The sequence below is a fragment of the Malurus melanocephalus genome, unplaced genomic scaffold, assembly GCF_030028575.1.
Source record: "Malurus melanocephalus ecotype Western Australia unplaced genomic scaffold, MMel_1.1 scaffold_888, whole genome shotgun sequence".
NCBI classification, from domain to species: Eukaryota; Metazoa; Chordata; class Aves; order Passeriformes; family Maluridae; genus Malurus; species Malurus melanocephalus.
Genome location: NW_026624120.1, coordinates 94241 through 122095, shown reverse-complemented (window position 1 = coordinate 122095; position 27855 = coordinate 94241). Strand labels below are relative to the sequence as shown.

At 40.7% G+C, this 27855-nt stretch overlaps 1 protein-coding gene across 3 annotated transcripts; it reads right to left on the bottom strand.

Annotated features, from left to right (window-relative positions):
• Positions 1–1034: 1034 nt before the first annotated feature.
• HSPH1 (heat shock protein family H (Hsp110) member 1) lies at positions 1035–26357 on the bottom strand. 3 transcript variants are annotated; one of them, XM_057385920.1, is made up of 18 exons: positions 26054–26356; positions 24985–25042; positions 17906–18046; positions 16058–16180; positions 14725–14824; positions 13822–13955; positions 13121–13365; positions 11990–12218; positions 10940–11046; positions 9613–9746; positions 7368–7573; positions 6455–6586; positions 5551–5688; positions 5009–5134; positions 4367–4474; positions 4142–4261; positions 2775–2936; positions 1038–2278 (listed from the first exon to the last, which is right to left on the bottom strand). In XM_057385920.1, exons 1-18 carry the CDS (start codon positions 26158–26160, stop codon positions 2078–2080), a joined length of 2571 nt encoding a protein of 856 aa, XP_057241903.1. In that variant the 5' UTR covers positions 26161–26356; the 3' UTR covers positions 1038–2077. The 3 variants fall into 3 exon arrangements, with proteins under 3 accessions (XP_057241904.1, XP_057241905.1, XP_057241903.1); XM_057385921.1 differs by lacking the exon at positions 5009–5134 and having other exon boundaries at positions 1035–2278; positions 26054–26357; XM_057385922.1 differs by lacking the exon at positions 6455–6586 and having other exon boundaries at positions 1036–2278; positions 26054–26357.
• Between the last annotated feature and the right edge of the window lie 1498 nt (positions 26358–27855).

Here is a 27855-nt window from a genome sequence, read left to right as displayed (position 1 = left end):
ATCAGGACCCTAAAAGCTGCTTTTTGTAGGTTCGGGACTAGTTTGTCTGATGGAATTCTACTTATGTAGAATGTAAATGTCCCTACAAAACTTTCCTCTGATTAAGCGAAGCTTTCTAATTTTGCCACGTAAGTCTGTATCTCTTAAGAGTGCTAGAACCATAATTTCTATTTCAGCAATGATATTAGCAAGCAGTAGTCTGCTAAKAAAAGATAACCCTTGATGAAACCACTCTAATGGTACCAACACTCCTCCACACAAACATGGTTTTGAAGTTGGGCCTGACTTCCAACCCTTAGCACCAGGAAAATGAAAGGGAACAATCAAAATATTCCTATTGTTGCCAACTGTACACCATTGTCTAATGCATCGGCAGAAGTGAAGAACAGGCAGCTCAAAGCAGTCAGTAACAGGGATCTGCATTTTGATAATCCAGTTATCAAATAGGTTATAAACAGTCAATATAATCAATGCAGAAAACTGGGCACTACTGTGGGAAGCTACACACAGTGTTGTATTGTTCCTGCCTCTGGCTGTGAGAAAACTGATGGGAGGGTGATGAAAAAACATCAACTAGAAGAAAAAAAAAAAACCACTTGCCTGGAATAGAATTAGCTGGCCCTAGAAAGCACCAGTCCTCTCATCTGTACTGCCTCTTCAGTATCTCCTGTGGCACCAAGTCCCTTGTCTTGTGTTGTTCCAGACAAAATACTGCTGTAGCCACAATAAACCCTTACTGAAAAACCAAAACACGTTAGCATTTAGCAACACTGATCTTTAAGCATCTGGTGCCACATACTTATACATGGGATCTGTGCTTCCATGCATCACAATACCCTTCAGAATAGGCTTCCAAGAAAAGTTCTTCCCACAGCATTTCAAATGCCTAGTATTTCCTCGTGTAAATTGATGTTTAACACAGAGCATCCTCCCCTGCACCAAGTATGTAAAAAAATCTTCTACAATAGACTACAGTGATTAACTTGAGAGGAATTCTTATTTTTTAAAAACTATGTCTAACCAGAGTCATTGAATGGGCTGAAAATTTTTATTATTTCAGTTTAGTCTATAACAAAAAGCAGAGCCTGGCCTAAGTATTCAACCAGGTTTTAACATCTTACTCGGAACCACAGATTATAATTTCTAAGATATAGGGTTCTGTGTTACCTGTGCCCTAACATCTGTGAAGTTTCCAGATTCTTTCAGGTGTGTACACCCCTTGGGCCAAAGAAAAGAAAGAGGCGTAACTTATTAAGGAGCTGAATTACATTCATCTGACTACACAACTCTTTCCATGCAAAGTGTGAGACTTTTAAGCACATTTATGACTCTCCCACACAGAAACACAAAGCAATGGCCTGGTCAAACTGTGAGGAGGGCAACACTTAGAGCAGAAGTACTAAACAGATAAACTCAAGAAGTCAGGGAATACCAATAAAATGAACTTTATTTCAAAGCTCATTAAAAAGCTTCACAATAACACTAACAGAATTAGCATTTCCTTCATTGTATGTACCCCACATGAAAAATATATTGTTTAACAAGAGATGAAATGTGTTTCTGCATGCTACTAACACATTTCACCGTCTCATTACCTGATAAGTACTTTGGACTGCAACAATCAAAAACCTCAGGACCAAAGGATTTCTTCTGGAAAGTCCTTATGAAGGGGACAGACACTGGCTTTTTCTTACATACCCGCTTAGATGTCCAGACAAAAGAAAACTACCTTGGCATCTACAAACGCCTACGAGAGTTTCGATAACAACCTTTTGAAGGAGCAGCACATTTCAAAGCAAGGGCTTCTTTTCATCGTTAGTGATGCAAATTGTTAGATACTGCACAGAAGCTTAGTATGAACTCACAATTCCACAGGAATCTGAAAGTTACCAAGGCAATTTTCCTTTTAGGATAGTCATGACCAACACTATTACTATTCTTCCTCCCACAACATAACATATCCCAGACAAGTCTTAAGCAAAAAAATATAAATAGTTTCCAAAACAATGCATTCCCACACATATGACAGCCAAAACTTCTGTCATGGGATGAAATAATTTGCTGCAAGTGCAGTGGCTTAGTCCAGGTCCATGTTAATGGTGTTTTGATCACTTGGATGGCATTCACCATTTTGCTGAGGCATTTCAGAATTTTTGTCATCTTCTCCCATGTCTTCACTTTTATAATCACTCTGTTCACTTAATGGATTTTCTTCCTTAGGAGAGTCAACTTTTGGTTTTGGCTGTGTTACAACAGGCTCACAGACATTGTTTAACTCCTAAAAGAGATGGAAAACATGTGGACAGAATATATATTAAGGAGCCACCAGCTCCAGTAGTGCAAAAAGTTCAGTGTCCAACAGACTGTTTGCAATTGGCTTCCGCAATTCTTTGTTTCCCTGAGTCCAAAGTAGGAAAGTACTTACTGTACCCTGAAACAAATTAATTGGTATACTTTTCCATGTTCTGTGGGCAAAGATCAGCTAAGTGTTTTGGATTTCACATTGTTTTTTTCAATACTATTTTGTCTCTCATTAAAACACTGAAAAACAACCTGAATTTTTAAGGTGACTGAAAGACAAAATATAAATGAGCTCTGCAGAATTGTATACAGTATACTAGAGCTCCTCTGCTTTCTACTCAATCTCCTTCTCTCCATACTTTCCACCTTTCAAGAACACTACAGCAGCAAGACAAAACTGGGGGAGACAAAAGGCACAGATACCAGTCTACTTTCAGCACCAACCTCTAAGGATAGTTTCTTATGGTACTTACCTGTAGCTTTGCCTTAATTTCACTTGAATGCACAGCTGGATCCTGATCTAAGCTCTTCTTAGCCTGTGCACTCACAGCATTATTCATCCACTCTACCACTTCACTAACACACTTCTCTACTTTCATCATTTCCATCTCATCAATATGGATGTATTTCTCATCCTGCCCAGACACAAATATTTTATATTAGTTAATAATGTTAAGTGGCAATAATGTAATCAAGTTATGCCAACAGAGCTATCTAAATTATTTGTAACTTGTAAATATTTTTTAAATAGTCAAAATAAATAGAAGTTAGCCACAAGAGAGATCCATTACAGAAAGAAAGAAAGACAAGAAATACAAATGCCAATATAAAGCTTCCTTTGCCCAAATAAACAAGAAATCTGGTTCACAGAGGGCACAGAGGCTCCACAAAATGGCCATGCAATAAAATTTAACATTCTTAACAAGCCTGATTAAAAAAAATCCCTCCCATTGACTACCTGGGCCCAAGGTAGTTTAGACAGTCAGATTCTGATGTACAGTGGAAGGATCAGAGTTTTCAACTTAAGCATTCCTTAAAATGCCACAATTACACAATTAACTGATATCAGGAGAAGGACCTGCCCAGCAACACAACCTATGAACCCATATTTAGAATTTGCGAATGAAACCAAGTTTTAAATATACTATTCTCAATTATGCTGGTTATTTCAAGTATAACACTACTAATGACTTCACTTAACAATGATTTTGTAATCTCTAACTGTGAGRACATAATTGTTCCTGATGCAAGTCTCAGACTGAATTAGTTTGAGTGTTGTGAGCTGTCCCACTAAAAATCCTTTAAGTTGAAACCCAAGGAGCAAATTTTCAGACAGGAATGCTTACCAAGAAAATACTCTACAAATATCAATGAAGAAAAAAAAAACTCACAAAAAACAAACACACACCACAAAAAACAAGCCCCAAACACCCACATATGATAAAACCATGTTTTTTACTTTATCTRCAAGTAGCTTTTACACTAATGCTTGTCATCATACAATAATTCTTGTCCCTGAAAGAACTGGAAGAAGAGCCCATTTCTAAAAACCAGCCAGATCAGTTTTCAAAAGCTCAAGAATCAGACCATGAGTCTAAAATCTTTACAAGAATGTCCTCTTTAGCCTAAAAACATCCAGAGGTATCAAGAAACTAAAGATATGACACACTGTGAGATCTTTTAAGCATTGGGAAACATTTGTAGTATTAAATTTATGACCTATATAGCAGTAGATTGCAGCTTATCTGAAAGTGAATTTGAAGCCCCTCCAGCCAATGAGCCTCACTCAAGCAGCATGGTTTAAAAAAAAAAAAAAAAAAGGTATTTCAAGGCCACTTACTTTATTCCTGAATTCCCCAGCTATTGTGGCATAGTACTGGAGCCTGTGTCCCAATTCTTGTAATAGCCTCGGTCGTTTCTCTGCTTCTTGATAGCGCATTTCAATTGGAGTACCTAATTTCTAGAACAGCAATTTCTTTGTGTTTGTGATTCATTAAAAATTCATTAATGCTGTTTAGCACCGTGGTTTGCAAATTTTGCTTTTTGAGCATATTAACAGACCTACCTTTAAATCCTCTAATTTTTCTACATACACCTGCTTTGCTTCATCCTCACCCTCTTCATACAGCCAGCCTTCTGTCTCTGCTAGGAGGGCAGAGAATCCCTGCAGATCCTGTGTATCAATAAAATCCAGCACATCAAACAACAAAATACACATGAATTGACTATGTTTGTCTTGAAGTAACAGGGCAGTGGTAAATGTTAATCCTTAGCCTCCTCCACAAAGATTTAATTTCTACTGTAGCTTTTTCCTAATTAAGTTACTTAAACCATGTCAGCTTCTGGACTAAGAAAAACACACCTACAACATAGATAGCTTTAACAGCCTTTTGTCCTTGATTAGGCCAATGCTTGGGGTGCAGCTCTAATTCATTAGTTTGATCATGCATAGAGCAACACAGCTTCCCCTTCCAGTCACCAGCTTTAATTGGTAACAAAACTTTACCCCATTTGTGACAGAACTTATTTTCAGGGATATGTGTTCAGTAAACCTAAACCTAATTCTGGGTTAGTCACTGTTATCATTCAAATGGAGTTCTGGTTTTGCAGCTATGTCCAGTATGGCTTTAAGAAAGTTTAACCAAGGTATACAAAACGGATATCTGGCATCAGTATTTTCAGAGAAGTTCCTGAAACCATAACCTACCTTTTCACAAACAAACTTTTCATATGGTCCAGATAACTTGTCCCTGAACTCATATACATACTCCTCCACTGCATTCTTTGCATCATTTCTTTCTTTCTCCAGTTTATCTTGCATAATCATCTTTCCCTGTATACCACAGAAAATACTTTAATTTAAAAATACCAATGTTCAAACAGCATTCTACAAAGCAGAGCTCCTGCAAAATCTCCCAGAGGCCTTGGCTCATCTAACTGTTGAAATTGTCATTATTATGCAGTAGACTCATCTGAACAAATGGGTTGTGCTTCTCTGGATTACAACAGTTTAAATGAACCTGCGATGTCATTCCATGGAGCAGTGCTCTGATACTAATTGTTATAAAGGACACTTCAACCTTTCTGATAAGCATTTGTCAGTTATGTGTTAGAAGTCAGACAGTATTAGCTCATTATCAATTGAGCCCACACTCCAGGGTGAYAGCACAAGAACAGAGGTTGCCTTGAAAAGCAGGTGAATGGTTAATAACTGCACACAATAAAGCAGTCTAAACCACACTAACTCACCTCTGTTTCAATATACATATTGAGGAGATCTTTTCCTAACTGCCAAACCAAGTTAGCTTCAATGGGTAGTTCCACATTCTTCACTTTTATCTTGGGTTTTTTAGCTTCTGGGGGCTGATCACCTTTCTTCTCATTTGTCTGAGTAGAAAGAAGAAAAATAACATCATTTTTCTGACTTCTTTCTGATGAAATATCACTATGGTGAAAGATACGTTCAGAGGAAATACACACAAAGACTTTTCCATGTCCTTTCAGAATCTTCAAAATATACTCATGAGGCATGTTCCTTTTGGGGATTCCACCTCCTATGCTAGTCTCCTTACAGTCTGTTTCCCAGACAGTAAGCACTGAGCTACAGCAAGGACATTTCTCAGATATATGGTGTGTCGGCAGATTTTCCAGAAGTGTCCATCTGTAACGTAGCAGTTCACTAATCATGCTAACACTGATTAAGATTTTAACCAAAAGCCAAAGATTTCAACCATTTTTCATCTCATACAGATGAAAAAAACAAATCACTAGCAATAACATGCAAGCAAATATTTTCCATCAAGTATTTTCTCTTAGGTTTATGAATTCCTGATCCCAACTTCTCTCAGTAGACCTAATAAGCTTGACATCTAACTGCTGTTTAAATTGAAATGTCTGCAACCCAAATAAACTAGTTGTACAACACTGCAAGAAGACAGGGAAGTGGTAAAGAATGACTTTTTGCAGGAATCCTTTAGCAAATTCTGTACAAAAACCATCACAAGATATAGACATTATTTTTCACAATAGTAAAGATGTGAAAATTAAAAAGGTCCCAAGCACCAAGCTCCTTACTTTTCCTGAAATATGTTACCACTTTAAAAGCCACCATTATATAGCATAACATTTTCAACAGAGTTAAAGGGTCACTCACTTTCTTGACATCTGGGATTTTGTTTTCTTCAGAGGGAGATTCTGATGAATGGGGAGACTGTGACGTTTGTTGACCATCAGTTTGTACCTGGGACTGTGTTCCAGCCTCACTGTTCTCTTGCTGGATATTTTTCTGAAATGAAAGCCCAGGCACAAAGGATGTAGAAGGCATGTGCACTTTCATTTAAGTTTAGGGCACTTCACTTCTGACACACGTACGGTACAAAGTGCCCTACAAAGCATTCTGTGCACACGCAGAAACACACATGCTTCAGCTACGGAGATACAGATTAGGTGCAAGTTCAGAAGGACTTCATGGAATGTTACCAGTGCCAGGCTTGCTGCACAATACTTGTGTGCATGTGTGCACATGCTACCACTTTCTCTTATGAAAAGGGGCTTTTAATTTATTGAATCATAACTTTTAATTTTTTTCCCCCACAGAAAACTACTAAAACATCAAGTAGACTATAACAATGTGCATTATTCCCCAGTGTTCCCCTCTCCTTCAATGCTGTAGAAAACAATTCCGCTTTCCCTTCCACAAAATTTTTTTAAAACTTTACTAATACAAAGGATTACATACAAATCCTTTCAACACAAAGCACATGGGTGATTAACAATCCAAATCAAATTTTCCTGTTTGGAACAGTTAGATAACCATGGCAGCTGTAAGTAACCCACCCTCAAACAGTCCACCTGCTGCTATTTGGCACTGTGCACAATAACTGATTTTGAAACCTACACATGTTCAAGATAGCACAAATTGTTCTTATGTTCTTGTAAAGACATTTCCTGATAGCTACAAATATTTAAAACTAATCTCCTTTTGCTTCCTTAGAAGGTATTTTTCTTCCAGAGCATATAAGAGCAGAACACACTTTCATCAGTAAGGTCATTCACACACAACTTACATCACTTAAGTTTTCTATAGGCCTCTGGTCCTGAGATTCCACTTCAGTCTCAACACTGACATCTTCACAGTCCTCACTTTTAATTGGTTCTACCATAGATGCAGTGGACACACTAAAAATGCCATGAGTATTGACACGGACTTTCACCTTGACTTTAGACTTCTCTCCATCCTTCTGGGCCTCCACATTCTGTATAACATAACTACCTACAACCAAAAGAACAAAAGCTCACACAGTGGAATTAAGTAGGTAATATTATAGACACAGGAAAACACTTCCCCTTTTCATAGACAAATGGTTTCCTAAATATTTGATGAAGCCTTTGGGCTAATCTCATGGCCTGGCCCCCCAAATTAAATCCCTACTACCAGAAAAATAAACCAACAAAAACAAAGTACACTGCTTTTCCACCAACTTCATCTTATAAATCAAATAGTAGGTTATCCAGGCACTGCTAAAAGAGTAAATACAAAATTGGTGCTATCAGTGTTACTGGTGAGCTGAAAGAAAACTACAGGAAGGCTTAGTCTAATGCTAAGGTTAAGTGGCATCTTTCTAATAAATGTTACTGCCCAATATAGAAAAAATATTTCTATAAGCTTTCATTATAGCTTCTAGTATCCATGCAAGTCTGCCATTCCCTTCTATTCTAGGGCAGAATTCAATTGTTCTGTAACTACTGACATACTTGAAACAAGAATTGTGAAACTATTAGACAGACAGGCAATTAGTTCAACAATAAAGGAAGAATCAGATGTCCTTGACACTAATAGCAGACATATTTTTCCTTATGCATGGATTACCGAAAGAGTGACCTGGAGACTACAATGCTCACCTAACTGCAAAGCACAAGTTCCCCAATTTCACAGGCCAAATACACACATTTGCACATACCATTCCTTCCAGCAACAGATCTAAACCACAAGCACACAAGCTTTTACTGGCATGTTTTACTGACTAAAGCATGTAGCCCCCTGTCTTGTAAATCCAATAATACTGGAGTTAAGTGATCTGTTCTCTCTTTTGCCAGTCTCATTAGAACTATTAATTTGCCCATTAGTCATACTAATAATTCTGTTCCGAGCAAAAAATTAATTGGCAACTGAGTTAAAACAAATCTGATCTTCAGTTCTGCTCGTAGAAGTTTTCAGAACAGCAATTAAATAGCTTCTTATTTGTTAAAGTCATATAAACTGAACATTCACAAACCTCACCATCAGTCTTTATGGTAAGAATTAACCACAAAAGGAAATCTGATGTTTCTGTAACTACAAAGTATGTCATAAAAAGGCCTGGTTGGAAGTGACCTTTAAGATTGACTTCCAAACCCCCTGCTGTGGGAAGGAACCTTTCATTAGACTAGGTTGCTCAAGGCCTCATCCAACCTGGCTTTGAATACCTCCAAGAATGGGGTATCCACAGCTTCTTCGAGAAACCTGTTCTAGTGCCTCACCACCCTCACAGCAAAGAATTTATTCCTGATACGTAATCTAAGCCTGCACTCTTACAGTTTTTAAAGCTATTCCCCCTTGTACTGTCACTACTTGCATTTGTGCTAAGTCCATCTCCATTGTGCTGTTTTTTCAAAATATATGTTATGGAAACATACAAAATTTAATTGTATGTTTAGAACTCAAGAACAATTATTCAATTGGCCTGTCTTTACCATCACAACTTTTTTCTAGCTAACCATGTTGTACGCTCTTTGTAAGTATCAACACTGTCAAGAGCTGCAATTTGTCAAGAAGTATGAAAGAGCTGCTTAAAAATGTTACATAGACAAATCAATACTGCAGTATTGTAGCTGCCACCATTTCAGGCTGCCTTGATTAAAAGTTATTCAGCATTTTGCCAGTCCTAGAAGGTGTAGGTAAAAACAATAACTAGTTATTCAAGACATGCTTTTTTTTAATATAYGGGAGTACTTTTCCAATTATTCCTAGCTTGCTTTAGTGATAAGCAGAAAATAAGATTTAAAAAGTTACGGAATTATCTTTTGTAGTGATAATTTTAGTCCTAAGCATTTGTTTGTTTCCCCTCATTTCTTCATATAGCCAAAGCAAATTAAGAAGAAAGAAAAATTAAAAAGACCAATTCAATTACTTCTGGAATGGAAAAATTCTGAGTCTTTCAGACACAAAAATATTAATACATACATCATAACCATGTTGTACCACAACACTGTTACTGCTGGATCTCAAATCATTCTATTGGAGACAACACCATTTCCAGGACAATTACTTACCAATTTTTGACTCAGGATACGGGACTCCATTAGGATCAGAATAAAAAGCTTCTAGCTCAAATGGACCTTTCCTGTAGAATATAAGTACCTTAGAGAAAGGTGCCGCATGATTTCTGCTGAAGACCTCATGAACTCTGTAATTAAGGGAAAAATACCACTTTTAGCAGTGTATTTGAGCTGGAAGATTTAGATGTAGGGTCAAAACTCTTCAGAGGAACATCATGTTTTGACACATTTACTCTTCTGAACAATTCTATTAAAGATACTTCACTACTGTACTGCAAGGGTAAATGATTTACTGTTCTCTACTGTAATGAGAAATTGTCCTATTCCACTATTTGAGTTTGGATAAGTGTATTTTGAATCATAATTTGCACCCTTCCTCAATCTCAAAGGGATAGTTATAGCCCTGTTTATTCCTTGCTCATTTACATTCTATGGCTCAGTTGAGAACCCTGACACCAGATTACYAGTCATTCCTCAACATGACAGAAAGACAACTGGCTTTGCTTTGTGTTCTAAGGCATGTCTACTATTTTGCCAGCCTGATTCAAAATTCCAGCTAAGTTTGGTCTCTTAACTGTGGAAGATCTCATCTAATAACCTAGATCTTAGAAAGTGAGAGCTTTACCTAGAAAATGAACCCACAGGCTCCTTTCACAAGTGACAGAGCAATTAAGCCCTGCACCTCCACAGAAAACAGACTAAAAGGAAAAAAAGCTGAACTACAAAGAACATGAAAAAAGGTATGAACAGGTCCCTCTAAAACTACAACTTTTCCACAAGTTGAACTTGGAGCTCTTTGCACCTTAGACAGCAACTGCATTTCCCACAGGCATGGCACAATTAGTTACATGTCAGTCATAAGAGACTGTCACTATAAGAAATTACTCTTACAAATATAAAATTTTTGCTAGGCGTTAAATAGCATCCATATAAGCTCGTAATATTTACATAATACATAACACTATTACTAAATCAAGAATCTCAGGTGCTGGGAGCATCTTGAGTAAAAAAAGCAAAGCGGAATCAGGACCCAGTCAGTGATCTAGTTAATTTTATATTCCTAATCCTGACAAGCAGATAAAGGCAATACAAGGCAAGGTACTAGTCAGTAGCTCATTTACTCGCTTCAAAGAAATATGAAAAATTATAGTTAAAATTTCAACCTATGTCTTTAATATCTACCTTGTCAACCATCTCTGGTACATGGCCTATGGGTTTTYTACACCAGAATGCCAAGATTCTAATATAAATGGAAACAAGAATATTACCCTTGAATTACAAAAGCCAGAAGCTTCATAGAACTGTAGTCTGAGCTACCTACCCTTCAGTGTCCTCTGCTTCTGTGTTCCACAGAAGAGATATTGGAAAAGGTGTAGCATCTGTCACAGAGAATTCTCTCACTTTAAAAGCTGGAGAAAGAATGGCACACTAAAACAGCCAACATAAAAAAACAACAAAAAAGACTTGCATTAAAGTTGGTTAATGCTTCTACTCCACTAGCCAAGACAGCAAAAAATCTTYGAATAAGAGAGAACTGTGTTACTTTATTAAGCAGAGGGATTTCAATGCTCAATTTCAATGCAGTATGATAGGAGAACAGAAATCTCATATGCAAGTGTTTATGTGCTGTTCTAGCAGGTCTTTGGTAGCTTGTGAGCAAAGGTAACACTCTAAGCAACTACCAGGATTGTGAAAAATGGAAATGCTGCCCTGTCCTAAAAGAAGTGGTGTTTATCTAAAAGGTCCCACTTCTTTACCTGAACACAACTGATTGTTGGCTATGGAAAGCTGTCAATGAATGGGGGCAAAGAAACAAGTAAAAGAAAAGAGAGTGAATTAAGACAAGAAGTTAAATGAGAAAAGGAAGAACACAGAATCAATCAGTGATTTGCCTGTAAAATATAGTTCACTGGTTGGAAACAGTAAAAATAGAAGGCAGACAGAATAAAGCCTGTTGCACATCAATGGCAAGTTGGATACCAGAAAATTCAAACTTGCAGTAGTTTGGGCTCTTCATAGATACTTCTCATACCTTGTTGAGTAAAAATCTCTTTCAGCTTGATAACAACTTAAAATTTTTGGGATTAAAGATCCCTAGACCAAGTGCTTCTGAAGGGCAGAGTGGACTGCTTACAGAATACACCCAGCATCAGCAACAAAGTACTGCAATACAGTACTTCAGCACAGAGGAGTATTCTGGAATTTTAAACAGCACAGTCCCATAAAAAGACCTAGTAAACATGTATATTCCCTTGAGCACTTTAAAATGTACCCCCTTCAACCATTTTTCATAACTATTTGACTAATTCTTCATGGATGTGCTATCAAGAAATACATCTTTTAATTTCATCAAGTGTTGCCAGTACTATACCTGCAGAGCACAGCCCCTAGCTATGGCTTCATCTGCATTCAGTGTTGTACTGACATCTTTGCCAAAGAATTTAGCAATCCTCTCTTTGACAGCAGGAATACGGGTTGCTCCTCCCACAATCTCTACAGCATTTACATCTTCCACTTTCAGTTGTGTTTGTTCTATTAATGAATGCAGAGGAGTCTCTATCCTTTGCAGCAGGTCAGCACACAATTCTTCAAATTGTGACCTAAGAAAAATAAATGGCATTAACTAAAGAATGCCTGTCCCACAAGAACCTTGCCTGATATTTGTTTCCAAACTGATGCTGAMCAAGTCTGTTAACTGCACTGCAAAGACACCTAAAACTAAACTCCTGKAAGTAGGCCTAAGTGGTAACCATAGACGAGGCAGTACACAAACAGCTGCCTACAGATTTTCCTAAGCTACTCTCAATGTAGTTAAATAAGATAAAGGTATTGTTTGGGCAGCTGCTATATATTTGCCTCTCAGCAGAGGTTACAGATAAGATTTCAGAAAAAACTAATACTTATTTTTTTAATGAAAAACTGTTGCCTAAATACTGGAAGAAAAAGAACGTACCACTCCTAGCAGTAGCTACAGAACTAACAAATGAGGTCATGCCTGTGAACACGTGCAAGAAACAGACACAGACTTCATTTACGCTTAAGTCATAATCAAGTCATCCCCCATAAGCACTGTTTCTGCCCTCCATTTCTCTACCAATATCCACAGTACACCAAGAACAGAAAAAAAAGAAACAAAGCTTCAGTTATTGTTATCTTAAGAGCAGTATGGGATTTAGGTAAACTAAAACATGCAGAAGGCCTAAACATGCAGGCAACCCTCTGCCTTGCATGCATCAATCCATGGTTTTAAGCACAAAAAGAATCCAAGCTTCTTAAGGATGCCTTATTACATTAAAACATTAGCTGTACATTATGTACATGTACAAAACAGTAGCTGAACATTATGTTTCACAGCCTTAGCTATTCTAACATTAAAAAAGGCCACAGATATTCAGCACTTACACGTAATTTTAGCACATTAAGTTTCTTTCAAATATGGAAAGAAACACTTGCTTAAAAACTACGGCCACCAAAGCAAATGCCTGTCTTCTACAGAACTCACCTGTTCATTTTTCCAGACACATCAGTATCATTCATGAAACACTCAATATTTAGGGGAATGTCTGTGCTATTTGAACTCATTAGTTTCTTCAGTTTCTCACATTCCTGATACAGACGAAGAAGAGCTCGAACTTTGGTTTTTGGATCTAGTTTGTACTTTGATTTTATTTCTGCACAAAAGTAATCTACCAGCTTTCCATCAAAGTTTCTCCCACCGAGGAAAGGGTCAAATGCTGTGCCAAGTACCTGGTTTGAAAGAATACAGTTATTATGCTTTACACTCAATAAAGTCAAAGAGAACAGCAGTCTTTCAATATCAGCAAGCCGTTGCTTCAATAAAGTGAAGTGACCAATTTGTGACAGGTCAGCCTATCTTCCAATGCACAACCACATCAGCCAGAAATTGCCCTTCACTTTTACAGAGGAAATGAGATTAAGTGACTGACAATTCTAGGTATTAAAAAATTTTAATCCTTATAGCAGTTGTATTATATAACTTACATTTATGTATTGCAAGAAATTTACAGCCTCTCTTTGAAACTATCCTAGTGAAATGAAGGACAATGGTGAAAACCTTCGCCTTTTGAGTCACTGCCACTTTCCATGCATTAAATTATTTCAGAATTAAAAAAAAACAAGGCAGATTAGCAGGCTATTTGATTCTAATTGCTTATAAACTCTTTTATTTCCGTTTAATCTTACCTTCAGTTTGCTCTTGTTGAATGCACAAGCTGATACTTGAAATGCAGAATGTCCCATATCAACAAACACAACTATCCGTGGCTTCTCTTCAGGAGCTGGAAGGTCTTGTTTATAAATTCCATAATTCAGAGCCACTGCAAAGGAAGTGTCAGATATTATCCACACAATCTCTAGTTTGCAAACCATTCATCCATGTGAATATGAAGCTATAAGATCAAAAGCATCAAGACGAATCCACACATATACCTATGCAACGTATATTACCTTCATGGAAGCCTTATTCCATTAATATAAACTGTAGGATCTGAGAAGCAGGACATACTCCTTTAGTCCCATGTATGCTCTTCTAAGCATTTGTTTGATTTTGATTTGGTTGGATTTTTTTGCCTTGCAAAGTCAAAGCACAGAACATCTTAACAACAAAACCCAAATCCAGTTTTGTATTTACCGTATCTCCCAGGCTGGAAAGTTTTCTCTGAGAGTTGCAGAAGGGGTCAGCAGAGCCATGTGCATGTTTAAAACCCTAACTATATTGAAAATCACCTTGGAAGTTATGAAGTGTTGATGTTTAATCAAAGAACTTGCTTTAAGAGGATTTAGGTACTCTTAACTGTGTATCTGGGCAGTGTATCTGTAACTGCGCATCTGGGCAGTGCACAAAAAAAACAAGTAGTCAGGTACATGCAGTGACTCCTAAATAAGTGCTCAGGGAGCTAATTATCACTGGAGCTTGATGTCACCTACCCCTTCACACAAGATATTAAACCAAGAAAAGAGCAGCAAGTTTTTCAAATATTTATGTCTCATGTTTGCTTTTTTAAGTCAGTCCTTTTTCTCTGAGTAATTAAATGCACCCTCTATCCCATCTGTCATTTGCAGAAGCTGCTACTTTGTCCTACTTACCTGCTGTCATGTCATTCATTAATCTAAGACAATTTAGACCAACAATCTGAGCTGCATCAAGAAGGGACCTCCTTTCAGCATCTGTGAAAAAGGATGGAACCTGAAGAAAGTAGGCAAGAAAACAACATTATTTCCTCAATATGAGACATTACTATGTTTATTTAAAAGTATGTATTTGAAAATTTTATCTATACCTCCTCTTTGAGGAAGACACTTGCTTACCACAAGCCTCTAAAATACAACTACCATACTGAATTGACACTTCAAATATTCTATTCAATCAGAAATGGAATTAAATGAGCATCAGCTAGTTTACATGAGCACACATTAGCAAGAAACAAATGAGTCATTTGTATACAAATTCTAATAACATTAAGTGTCAGCCCAAATTGTGAAACTGGATTATCATGAAGACATGGAATACATTAATCAGAACTAGCAGATAAACTCCTGTCCAAAAAAATAAAGAGGGAACTAAAAATGTACAGCAATATTACAGATGTGAGAGATGTAAATAAATAAGGGATAACAAATGAAGAGAATCTATTTTGGCAGAAATTACTTTGGACAAGAAGTGCTAAGACATTCCGAAGGAATACAKTGTTTAAAATTTTTCTACAGTTCTCTAGCATAGGCACTGGACAGTGCCTTCTGATGTCCCCAGGGACACATGAAGAACTAGCTTTCCAGGTATCAACAGGAGAATCAACATTTCTAATAATAACAGAGCTAAATATTCCTAGATGCAACATGAGAGAGACTTGTTCGGAGTCAGTGAGAACAGAGGCAGGTGTTATTTTTTACTCAGGCTTTTACAAAGGAATGACTGTTCTTGATCTGAGGTAATTTTCTGTGTTGTCGTAACATTGAAAAAACAAAACAACACAAAATTTGTTGAAAGAATGAACATAAACAGGAGAGAAACTAAAATTTTCAGCTGCCAGAAGGCAAATTTTGATAAACTAAGGGAATTGTTTTTCAAAGTTGTTATCAAATTGTTTTAAATTCAAGAAAAACCACAAGCATATGTATTTACTTTAATGAGTAATTAATATGCTTAGTCATGAAAACAAGCTGTTCCAGAAGGGTTTGTACCTGGATCAAGAAACATTCTGGGTCCAAAGTTTCAGACATTTCCAACAGAATGAGTTCATGAAGTTGGCCAGGGTCAGGCCCTCGGATTTCTTTAAGTCAAAAGCTCTAAAGCTAGTTAGGATTAATCTCTTTGTAAGTGCTTAGCAGAGTTCATTTTTGCTCTGCATGAATAGAAACAAAATGCCCTTGATAGGTGAAGTTAAAAAACATGATGTTCCTGTGCACTACAATTACTCACAGAAATAACACAGTCTGTTACTGGCTTTTTCAGGTTACTCTCTGCAGTCTCCTTTAATTTAGTCAACAACATAGCTGAAATCTGTTCTACACTGAAGATGTGCTCCTCATCCATGTACATGACCTGGATAGAAGAGGTAAAATAATTCCATTAGTTACACTGGAGGAAAAATCATATACATTTAATGTTTTTTCATACACTGCTGGCTAATATTCTATGAATCATGACATGCTTCATTATTTCATTATAGAACTTCACTTAACAATTTAATTTCCAAGCTGAGTGTTTATAGAAGCAATAATTCCATTCTGGCTGTCTTAAAACATCAAGAACTGTATCAGCTCCCTCAGATGAATGAAATGGCCGGGAATTGGCCAAAAGTGACATGAGTTTAAAATGTGGCACACCGCTAAGTAAAAATAGCCATAAATTTTCAAACTGCTGCCAAAAGCAAAAAATGTCCAGAACTACTTGCTGTCTATTTTCCCTTGCCATTTTCATCCTTCTGCCCAAATATGCAAGGATTCTCTAAAGGAAGAACTGTGCAACAACAGTTCACCTATGCACAGAAAACAATTAAAGGCTTAATATAAAGCTCAGCAAAAAGTTTATTTATTGCTCTTTTATCAAAAATTATTCTTGAATTACCATTTTTATTGTGCAATAGAATACATTGCAAYAATGAAGTGAAGTAAGATGTTACAATTGATGCTTGAAAGTAGCACTTGCCATATATTCACTCAGTATGATTTGGGAAAAAATTAAGCATTTTGGTTTTAATAGAACAATTGTTCCCTGAACCTCTCAGTCTTACTGAATGTTACTGAATCAGTAATTAAAACTTTTATATTGCATTTAAACAGAAATAAATAGCAATTTGTTCTCCAAGCAGCCTGAGAAAAATAAAAGAAATACCAAGTAGTGGTGTTCTCCCAACACTAGACCTTCTCACATAGTACAAGACTCCTGCACACACTGGTTAAATAAAAACAGTAATTTGTCTGAATTTTTCTGTTAACCTCACAAGTCACAAACTGCAAAACAAAAAGCATCTCCTCTTTTGTAAAGCTTGTTTACTTTTCCAGTCAGGGTTCTTTCTCATGTATACAATTCTGTGATACATTCACTACCTAGGATTGATACATGCCAAAGTTTTGAGGGACCAGTTCAAGCCAAGGTCTTCATTAGCAAAGCAATAATTGTCCGTTATGCCAGCAGAGCTTCAGTATCAATTGTATATACTTCTGTATATTGACACAATGTTATTAACTGTACCTATTCTAGGAAAAGCTGACATTGTATCAGTGAAATCCTTGAAATGTAAGCAAGAGCCAAACATGGAGAGTGGTAGGAGCTGGTTTTGAACACCTTTTTACAAGTAACTTACTCCAGGCAGCCCACTAGTGACACACATGCCACTCATTTATTGCAACTCTTCCAAAGAAGAGTTCCTACTACTTTAAAAAGCTTTGGTAACCACCTAATAAGACTGCTGCAATGCATTCCACACAAAAAAATGACAGAAAGTCTTTACTTTGAAGTAAAACCTTACGACCTTGTAATTATCTTAGGAGTTTTTCTGCTGATGTGTTTGAGCTAGATGCCCAATTAGCCTACAGGGAAACTTGTATTTCAGCAATTACTCATAAATGAGCCTTAATTTGATAGTTAACATCCATTATTTAAAGATGAAGCTGTCTATTCATAGAAGAGCTCTTCTTTAACAGAAAGATTAAAAAACCCCACGTTTAGGGAAATCAAAAGAAACCCATATTTTCACGACTAAGTGCCAAAATGTAAGACTTCAGATTTAGCTGTACAGCCCAGAAAGACATGCTGCAGATTTACCTTTACTCCAACTCCACCATTCTTCATGGGAACCAAATCATAGCTCAACTTTTCCTTTTCCTTCTGAACAAAAAGATCATTAAATGCACGGCCATGGAATCTCTTGAAGTTAGATACAGTGTTGTGGGCATGAGTAATTTGCTATAAAGAAACAGAGGATAGTTAGAAATCCACTCTCAATCAGCCTGCAATATTCAACACTGCTCTGTACGCCCCCAGGCACAGGTCAAGTTCTCAGACAATCACTCACTCACTTCCTTGTCACAGCTGTTTCTTTTAACACTGGTAATTACTGTGTGGTGCTCTTTAATAGCTCATTAATAAGTTAGACACAGGCTTACAGTCTATTACTTATTAAGGATTATAAAACTATCTCTGAAACCTTGACACAACTGGGTGAACAGTAACATGATCTACAGTGCCTACTACTTCAGTCAACTAATTTAGAATCATAGAACCATTTGGGTTGGAAAAGGCCTTTCAGATTGAGTCCAGCTATTTATTAAACACAGCAAAGTCCAGCAATGTCCCCAAAAGCCACATCCATGCACTTTTTAAGTATCTCCCAGGATGGTAACTTTACCGCCTCCCCGGGCAGCCTTTTCAAGTGTTTACAAACCTTTTGGTGAAACAAACTTTTCCTAATAGCTAAACTAAACCTCTCCTGGCACAACTTGTGCTCCTTTCAGGTAGATAGCAATAAGGGCACACCTGAGTCTCCTTTCCTCCAGGCTAAAAAATCCCAGTTCCCTCAGCTGCTCCTCCTAAGACTTGCAATCCAAGACCCATTCCAAGCTTCACTGCCCTTCTCTGGACACGCTCCAGCCCTTCAGTGTCTTTCTTGTAGCTAGGGGCCCAGAACTGGACACAGGACTCAAGGTGTGGCCTCACCAATGCCGAGCACAGAGAGACAATCACTGCCCTACTCCTGCTGGCCATACCATTGCTCATCCAGGCCAGGATGCCATTGGCCTTCTTGGCCAGCTGGGCACAGCTGGTTCATGTTCAGCTGCTGTTGACCAGCACTCCCAGGTCTTTTTCCATCAGGCAGCTTCCCAGAGACTCTGCCCCCAGCCTGTAGTATTATGTGAGGTTGTAGTGACTCAAGTGCAGGCCTCAGCACTTATTGAACCTTATAAAATTGCCCTCAGCCCTTCGATCCAGCCTGTCCAGATCCTTCTGTAGAATCATCCTGCACTCCAGAAGATCAGCACTCCTGCCCAGCTTGACCTCATCTTCAAACTAACTGAAGGCGCACTTGGATCCCCTTTTCCAGATCATTGATTAAAATATCAAATAGGACTGGCTCCCAATACTGAGCTTTGGGAAACACCACTCTCTGGGCCTGGCTGTTCACCCAGTTCTTAAACAGCTAGAAGTACACTCCTGTTGTGCCAGTCATCCCATCCCATCCCATTCCACAATGGCAACTGTGTCAAGAGTTTCACTGAAGTGCAGTGGTGTCCAGCTAGGCTTCTTTATTGCTTTGTTGCAGGAATTGATGTAAATCAATGTAAACCAAATCACTTTGGTTGGACTATTGATTCTCCACCTTTTGTGGGGAAAAAGCCCCAGTTGCTATGTGACCATTTGTCCCGTCCTGCTTGAAAAGAGGGAGTCGGGTAGGATTCTTTTAATAGATTTCTTGGACGAAAAATAAAGCGCAAACGCAGCAATATTATATCTGAGAACTGTTTATTAATAAAGAAGGGTAAGTGTTCCTACCACTTCCTACCAAGGGGGGATAGAAAAGGAAACAAAGAGGGAAAAGAGAAACTGAGAGAGACAGAATAGCAGACAGATTGTTACCGCTGTACCCCGGGCACCCCGTCAACATCAGCTTGGCAGAAGGAGCGTGTGTGCTTCGAACTGTGAGGAGCCTGCGCGGCTCCTGAGGCGGGCTGGGCACAATTTCCAAACAGCAGGGGCTGCATGTCCCTCTTGTCGGTGGAGAATATGGTGGCTACAGGCACACTCATGGGATAGCTGCAACTTCTGCGGGCAGGCTGGGGCTGCGGGCACTGCYGGACACACGGCTGCAGCTGGCTGCTGCGGGACCCACAGCAGCGGCTGCTGCAGGTGGCTGCTTCATCGGGAAGAGCAAACACGAGGTTGTCGCAGGGTCAAGCTGCCTCGGGGAAGCAGCAAAATAGAGCACACGGACAAGACAGGTGTGGACAGGGAAGGCAGGACCACAGGGAGAAAAGAAAAAGCGAGGGAGTGGGGGGAGGCCAAGGTGACCCTCCAGGCGGGTGCCTGCTCCTTCCAAGAACTCCAAAGGAAAATGACGCCGGTTGTGTCGCAGTTAGCTGCTTTTATATGCCTTGCCTTCCTATTTCCCACACGTTTTTTCCGCGCGCTTTTTTCTCGGGCATCCGGGCATCTACCCCATCAGCAAGGTGAGGGCAGGGTGCTTGCAGACCAGTGGGGGAAGCTGTCTCTCCTGTGACTGGCTGCCAGGCAAAACCTCCCGAGGGACAAGGCTCCCTGCAAGCACACTACTCCCGGAAGCCATTCTTTACCTCGTGGAACATATGTTGAGGCATGAATAAGAATCAGACTTGTCTCTCTCACCATTCTCAGGAGCTTCCATGTTTTCTGACATATCAAAATAACCCTTGTGTCACTACTGCCATATGGATCTCCATCCCATCTCCACCAAGGCAGCAGAGTGAAGGACCTCATTAGAACATTCTCCGTCAAATACTGCTGTGGTGCCTCCCAGGCTCATATCTAGCAAACTTGGTTGTATCCCTTTCCCCCTCCAAATCTAGTTTAAAGCTCTCAGTGACCCCTGCTAGCTCCTGTTCAAAGATTCTTTTCCCTCTCTGAAATAGATGTACCCCTCCTGTTGCCAGCAGCCCTGTGGTCACGTAAACTGACCCATGATCAAAACCCCCAAATTCTGCCAATGGCACCAGACTCAGAGCCAGGTATTGCTCTGCTGGTTCTTCCCATTTCCTCCCTCATTGTTTTCTGCAACTGGAAAGATAGGGAGCACATGATAGCACAATTTGTGCTCCTGATCTCTTAACCAGTCATTCCAATACCCTGAAATCTCTTCAGATTGCCCTTGCACATCTTGGTGCAACCTCATCACTGCCAACCTGAAAAACCAATAATGGATTATTGTCTGAGGGCCATACCAGGGTAGGAACTCAGACCCCAGAACAGCTGACTTCTCTTAGAAGTGGTTCCAGCCAGCATACTGAACCTTCTGGTCCYTTCAGATCCATGGTAATGACTTGACTTTTTTTCTTGATGGAAGCAGTTTTGACATAGTCCAACTTAACTCTGGTGACAGCCCCATGCAAGATGAACCCCCATCCTCACTATTGTTCAGTTCCACTTACAGAACCTTGTGCCAATTATGCCAGCATACCTGGGGAGGTGGGGTAGTCACAGAGGAGATGTGCCTGCTGTGCTGGCCAGGAGCTTGTCACAATTGCCAGCACACCTGGGGAGGGGGGGGTAGTCACAGAGGAGATGTGCCTGCTGTGCTGGCCAGGAGCTTGTCACAATTGCTCCCTATCCCTTCAAGTCACTGTCCCCCACCAGGTGGAGAGGAGAGGAAGGAATTCTCTGTATCATGTGTCCTGTTTGCCTCCCAGGTATGTCCCAGGAAAGGCAGGGTGCAATTCCACTACATCATCTCTCTACCTCACACACTCCCTGATAGTCCTTAACCTACTCACCTCCCCAAGGCTCTGTCACTGAGTGGAAGAGTTCCTCTATCTGGTCACACTTCCACAGCTGTGCTCACAGATGCCACCCAGTACCGGCATGAGAGCAGGGCTCACGCTGCAGGTGGCACCTGACTGGCAGCATGTTCCTGCCAGAGCTRTCTGGGCAGCTGTGCCAGCCGTGCCAGGTGTGGAGCTGAGCATGGCCGTGGCTTTCTGCCAGGTGGATGTCACAGCTCCCTGGCTGAGCTGGCACTGCCTCAGCACCCTTCTGTGCAACCTGCTGTGCCACACCCTGGGCACCAACATTCCCTAAGGGCTTATTTTATATTTGGGAAAACTGCTGTTGGTGCTCCTGGCCCCACCCAGGTCCCATCAGCCGCTGCCACTCAATCTGCAGGCTTCTAGCAGCTCTTTTCTCCCCATGACATTCCCCCAGTTCAGGAAAGCCCTGTGCGCTGCACTGGAGCACTCTGCTGCTGATGGTGCTGGCAACCAGAGCCACTCACCTTGCACCTGAGGGACAGAATTTAGACCAAATTCAAAGATTGCAACTGCATGCAGTGCTGGTTTCTCTGTAAGCTGACCCTGTAACCCAAGCCACACTACCTCCACGCAAACAAGTGCTTTCCTAGTTGCTAAGTGTCAAGCTTAAGAGTCCCCACATATTTTAATAGTCACTTTTTCCTCTGTGAGCTACTTTGAAATCACATCATTTCCTTTGTCACACTCACCTAGCAGCAACTCAAATTCTTGTACTAGACCGAAAAAGAATACAGTGCATAGACAACTCAAAAAAAAAATTGGAACTTTTTTTGGTTAACAACTTCAGCTTGAAGTATATGCTAAACTACAATGCAAACTCCCCAGTGCAAGCAAGAGATGTAGAAAAGCATTCATTATCAGACATGCAATGCATAACAGAAACCAGACAACTAGAGCAGCCCAGGAGATAATACAGGTATCTCAGAGTAGAATTAATCCTATTCTGTTGGAGAGCAATTATAAAAGTGTTATTATCTACAGGACAGATTTAGGCAGGCACCAACAGACTGCATGATAGCCACTCAAATGCTGAGCATACCAAGGAAGATTTCCAGCATTCACTACCCTAAAACAAAAGCATCAATTCCTTGCATATAAAATTTTCCACCATGAAATGGAAGAATTTGAGCTACATCTTGTATTAGAAAACTACTCAACTAGGACAATTCTCCAACAGAAAGGCTCTCTGACAAAAAAGGAGGCCATAGTCCCACTAACAAACAGTAACTTTCAAACAGATGTGTCTGTGGAAAGATGTCACACTTGGACTCCTCCCTACTGAGAATAATCCTTGGTTTATTCTAATCACCAAATAGTGCTCAGCAATTAATAGTAAGAGCACAAGTTAGCACAGGCCAAAAATCATACCTGGAGCTATTCCAGTACTTTAATGTGATCGAGTAGTTAGGTTCCTGTGTCCAAGACTGTTTCCTAGCATGGTTTCATTTATTTGTACAGCCACAACTTCAGAGTACTTGAATGCTACATATTTCACAGCTGTATGGCTGAAGAATGTAGCAGCAAGAATTATTACCATGTAGTGGGCAGAGAAGCACAAACACCCTGGTAGCTTTCATGGCCTAATTTAGAATTAACCTCAAAGCTTTTTCTAAGAGAACCATCTTAAGATATTTTTAGAGTAATTGTATGCCATTAGGTCTGTAGCAAGTTTAAATATCTTCCAGCTTAGTCACAATTAAGAAGGCTGAGAATCATGGTCTGTTACCCAACATACTGTTCTCATCTCCAGTGCTGCCACACTTACATAAATGTAACAGAAATCCCCTGAAAACTTGCTACAGCAGCTATTTCTCAAATGTTAAAGAGCACACCTTTAAGTATTATGACCCCTCTCACACAATCACGCTGCATAAGTCACCAGTCAAAACCTCTTTTTTAAAAAATTTTATGGGATTTATTTGCCTTTTTTTTTTTTTCAAATGAAAAGGATCATTGTACTCCTTGATTTAAGCAGCTATTACACCCTAGGACACCAAAAATGTAACTCTTAGTTATCCATGTCAGGAAACTTCCACATTTAAAAAGAAGCACAATTTACATCTCAGGTCATCAGCCAAACTGGACCACTTACAACTAGAGAAATAAATGATCTGTCATCTTTTATCATTTTAAGTACCACATTCTTTTTTCCTGGCAAAAATACTTAGCTTCAACTGCTAGGAGAGCCAAGCATGAAAGAGGTAATATAGTAACGTCATACAAGTTAGTTTGGAGGTAACTAAAGTCACAGATGTTCATCACTGCAAATACACACTTGTAAATGCAATCTGAGAATCTCCTTCATTTTCAGCTTACTTCATGCTTGCCACAGTATTTACTAGAACAATCTAATAATACTGAAACATGCTCAAGAGTACATAGGATTCAGATCACTTGCCATTTTGAGTAGAAACTCATTTTTGCACACTAATGAATCATACTAGTTCTGACTTGTAACAGTGGAAGCAATTAAATTAGCAATTCTAAAATGAAATTTAAGGAAAAAAAAATCACAAACTTAGGTATTCACTTCATAACTCCAAATGTTAACCTGTAACTGCATGTGCTTGTAAACATATTAACTATTTGTATCGCCTCAGCTATTCAAAATAAAGAGGAGAGCTATTACAGCGGAATAAAGTCTCCTTTAGTGCTCTCTCTATGGAAACCCACTGCAGTCCTTTTACTACATGAGAGATATGCACAGGCCAGCAGGGGCTGCAAGCTTGATCTCCCAGCAGCAATTATGTAACAACGTACAATACCTAAGGATTTATTAAATCATTACATTTCGTTATTCTGAGACTTGTTGGAATTAAGCTCTCCTTCTAAACTGAAAATAGTACTTCAACAAAGGAAACAGTCAACCTTTCAGAGGATCTCAATTAAAAAAAAAACAAAAAACAAAAAACCAAACCAAAACAAAAAAGACTTGCACCTTCAAAACCAGAGGCATTTAATTTACAGCAAATCCAAAGGTAATAAGGTGGCCTAAACAGCTGTAAGTATCTGCGCCAAACCTCTCCCCTTATATCTAATTTTAAGAAACTATACACAAACTTTTAAATTTCTTCAAGTACAAGAAAATTCCTATATACAATCATTAGAAAAAAGAAACCAAATGACCTTAATTTGTCAGAAAAAGAACACATAAACGGGAAAATATTACATTAATAAGAGAGGAGTTGCATTCTAGCAAAAACATCCTACACTTCTCTGAAGAAAGCAACATAGTGCAGCATTTCTAAAATCAAAGGCTCTACAAGAAACTGAAGCTGTTTGGCTTCAACTACACCCAGCCAACTCTTTACACTCACTGGTACTTCAACAGTGCAGCAGGAAATGTCCTACCTGGTTTTTAGCCGCAACACCAATAGCTCTGTTTTTGGATCCAAATGAAACCACCGACCTGGGAAGAACAAMAAGCTAATTAATTAACTCGGTCCTGACGACAAACGTGACTGAGAACTATCACAGATTCATTTTCCACTCCCGCAAATAAAACACCAAAGTCTTTCTGCCAAAATGTAGTTTTTTTCACTTTGCAGTAAAAAATCTACAGAAAGAGTTTTATCCATCTTAAAGCCTTGGCTCGAATCCAGGACTTTTCACAATGGCTTATCCAAACGGTAAAACAATGATCGCAATTCAAAGCTCACAGCCAGACTACACCCTACCGGCCTGTGCATGGCTGCTTCTAACTAGACAACTAACTCCTGCTTTCATGGCTGCTTCTAACTAGACAACTAACTCCTTCTTTCTGTACCTGACCTCTGACTAAATGAGAGCTGCCCTGGAGCAGTTGCCAGAGTCCATCCTACCGCAGCGTGAGTGGGAATGTGTTCCCCCCATGTCCCACTTAACCCGGGCTACCCCCACGGGGATTCTCCCAGCTGCCACCGGCGTTCCCAGCCCGCCGCACCGCGACCGAGCAGTGTCCGCACAGCCCTACATCCCTCGGCAATGCCCGCGGGACGCCCTCCGGCTCCGGCCCGGGGGACACAGGGGCAGAGAACGGCTGCGGAACCGGGTCGTGACACAGGGAAACAGAGTGGGTCGTGACCGGGGAGCAAGGGGATACACAGGGGAACAGAGCGGGAAAGGACCGGGGAGGGGGGGGGCACAGAGCGGGTCGGGACCTAGGGGGCAGGATGGCGGGAGGGTACAGGGGCACACAGCGGGTGGGGGAGGCACATGGTGGGTTGCCGCCCGGCTCTGCCACCCTGTACCTGCCCCCCCGGCAGCCCTCGCGGGCCCGTGCGAAGGCGGCGAGAGCCGGGGAACGCGCTGGCCCCACACAGTAGGAACCCCCCCCACGCCCCACCGCGAAACTTACAGCACCTTCCTCCACGGCGGACACTCCGCCGGGCACGGAGCGGCCGCCACCCGACCCCGCCGTCCCCCCGCGCCCCTCACTCACGGCGTGCACCGGTCGCTGAATTCGTTAGCGACGGTCTCGATGCCGCCGGCCCGCGCCACGGCTACATAGCAGCTCTGGAAACCCAGATCAAAGCCCACCACAGCCATAGTCCCGGCGCAAGTGGGAGGCCCCCGCTCCGCCCGGCTCGCTCCCGGTGCTGCTGCGGCCGCCGGTCCCGGTAACGCGTGCGGGCGGGCGGGCGGACGGATGGAGAGGTAGCGGCGCCGCCGCAGCTTTAAATATGACAATGAGGCGAAGTTTCCAGAAACTGCGGCAGCCACTCAGCGGCTCCACGTGAGGCTTCCGCTTCCGCCCTAGGCCGCTTTCTCAAACAATTCCCGCCAATCGGCGGCACTGGGCTCGGTGACGCAAGCTGTTGCCATGGCGACCGCAGACGCCGTCGGCCCCCTCGAGGGGCGGGGCCAGCGGGCAGGGGCGTGGCCGCGGAGGAGACGGAGGGGGCCGGGGAAGGCGGAGGCTCCGGCAACCCGAAATGTGCGGGGGTAGCGCGGATGAGCCGCTCTTTGTGGCAATGCCCTCATTTAATACACTGAAAAACCTCTCCAGAGCAGCTTACCACGTTGCTGTGGTATCTCCCCCCTGTGCTGCCAGGATAAATATGTTAATTCAACAGATCACTTGCTCTCTGCGGAAGGCTTTTGTCTCGGTGTGCCACAGTCCACTGTAACATAAATGTCCTGCTGTCTCCTAGCTGTCTAGCTCTAGCTCTTTGTGCAGGACCCCATCCCTGCTAAAAGAAGGCTTAACCTTCTGCATTCCTTATGGAGGTGTGGCAGGTACCCAGATCCTGATTTCAGTCGTCAGCAGTACATCCATCACAGAATCAATTAGGTTGGAAAAGACCTCTGAGATCATCGAGTCCAACCCCTGACCGAACCATGACAAGCAGACCATGGCAGTGAGTKCCACATTCAGTCTTTTATTAAACACCTCCGTGACTCCACTACTCCCTGTGCAGCCCATTCCAATATCTAATCACCCTTTCTTCTTCTCTGGAAGAAATTCCTCCTAATGTCCAGCCTCATACTCCCATGGAACAGCTTAAGACTATGCCATCCCTGCATGTCAGGTGCTGCCTTTCAGGTCCTGGCTGATACGAAGGGCAAGGAGAGCTGACAGCATTCTGTGTCTTGAGTGCCCCTGCATGGAAGAGGCAAAATATTTTTCCCTCCACTACTCCCTTTCCATGTACTGTGGTTCAGCAATTTCTGATGAAGCTTTGCTCCAGAGTTGAGTAACATTCAGCTCTGCTGGATCTTGACCCCTCCTGAGACTATAGGGGGAGAATTTGGTCTCCTTAAATAGTGCTTGCCTGTTTTAGAGGAGATGCAGAGCTGAAAAAATTCATGTGTGACTAGCTAAAGATGCAGCTTCTAACTTCAGAATAAGCTGGTAGGTTGGCCTGATAGATATGTGTGTGTGTGTGTGTGTGTGTGTGTGTGTGTGAGAGAGAGAGTTGATGGGGTTTCATGTCCTTACTTGACATGGTAAATATTCATGATAATGTATTTCCAGTTTTGAATGAGGAGACAGACTTCTTCAAAGCATTTAGCTGCTTAAATATCCTGATGCAGAAATGCTTAATTTGTTTAAGCTGCCATCATGAGCGTCCAAAGTCCTTGCATCCTGGATAATACTCCTCTAGAACTTGAAGATGAAAAACCAGTCTTTACATTTATCGGTTCACCTGTCAGCTGTCACCCTATCTGACAAGAAGTTGGGTACTGTGAGAGACCTTATGGAAGACCCTGGACTGTCTCATGATTGACTAAACCCCAAGG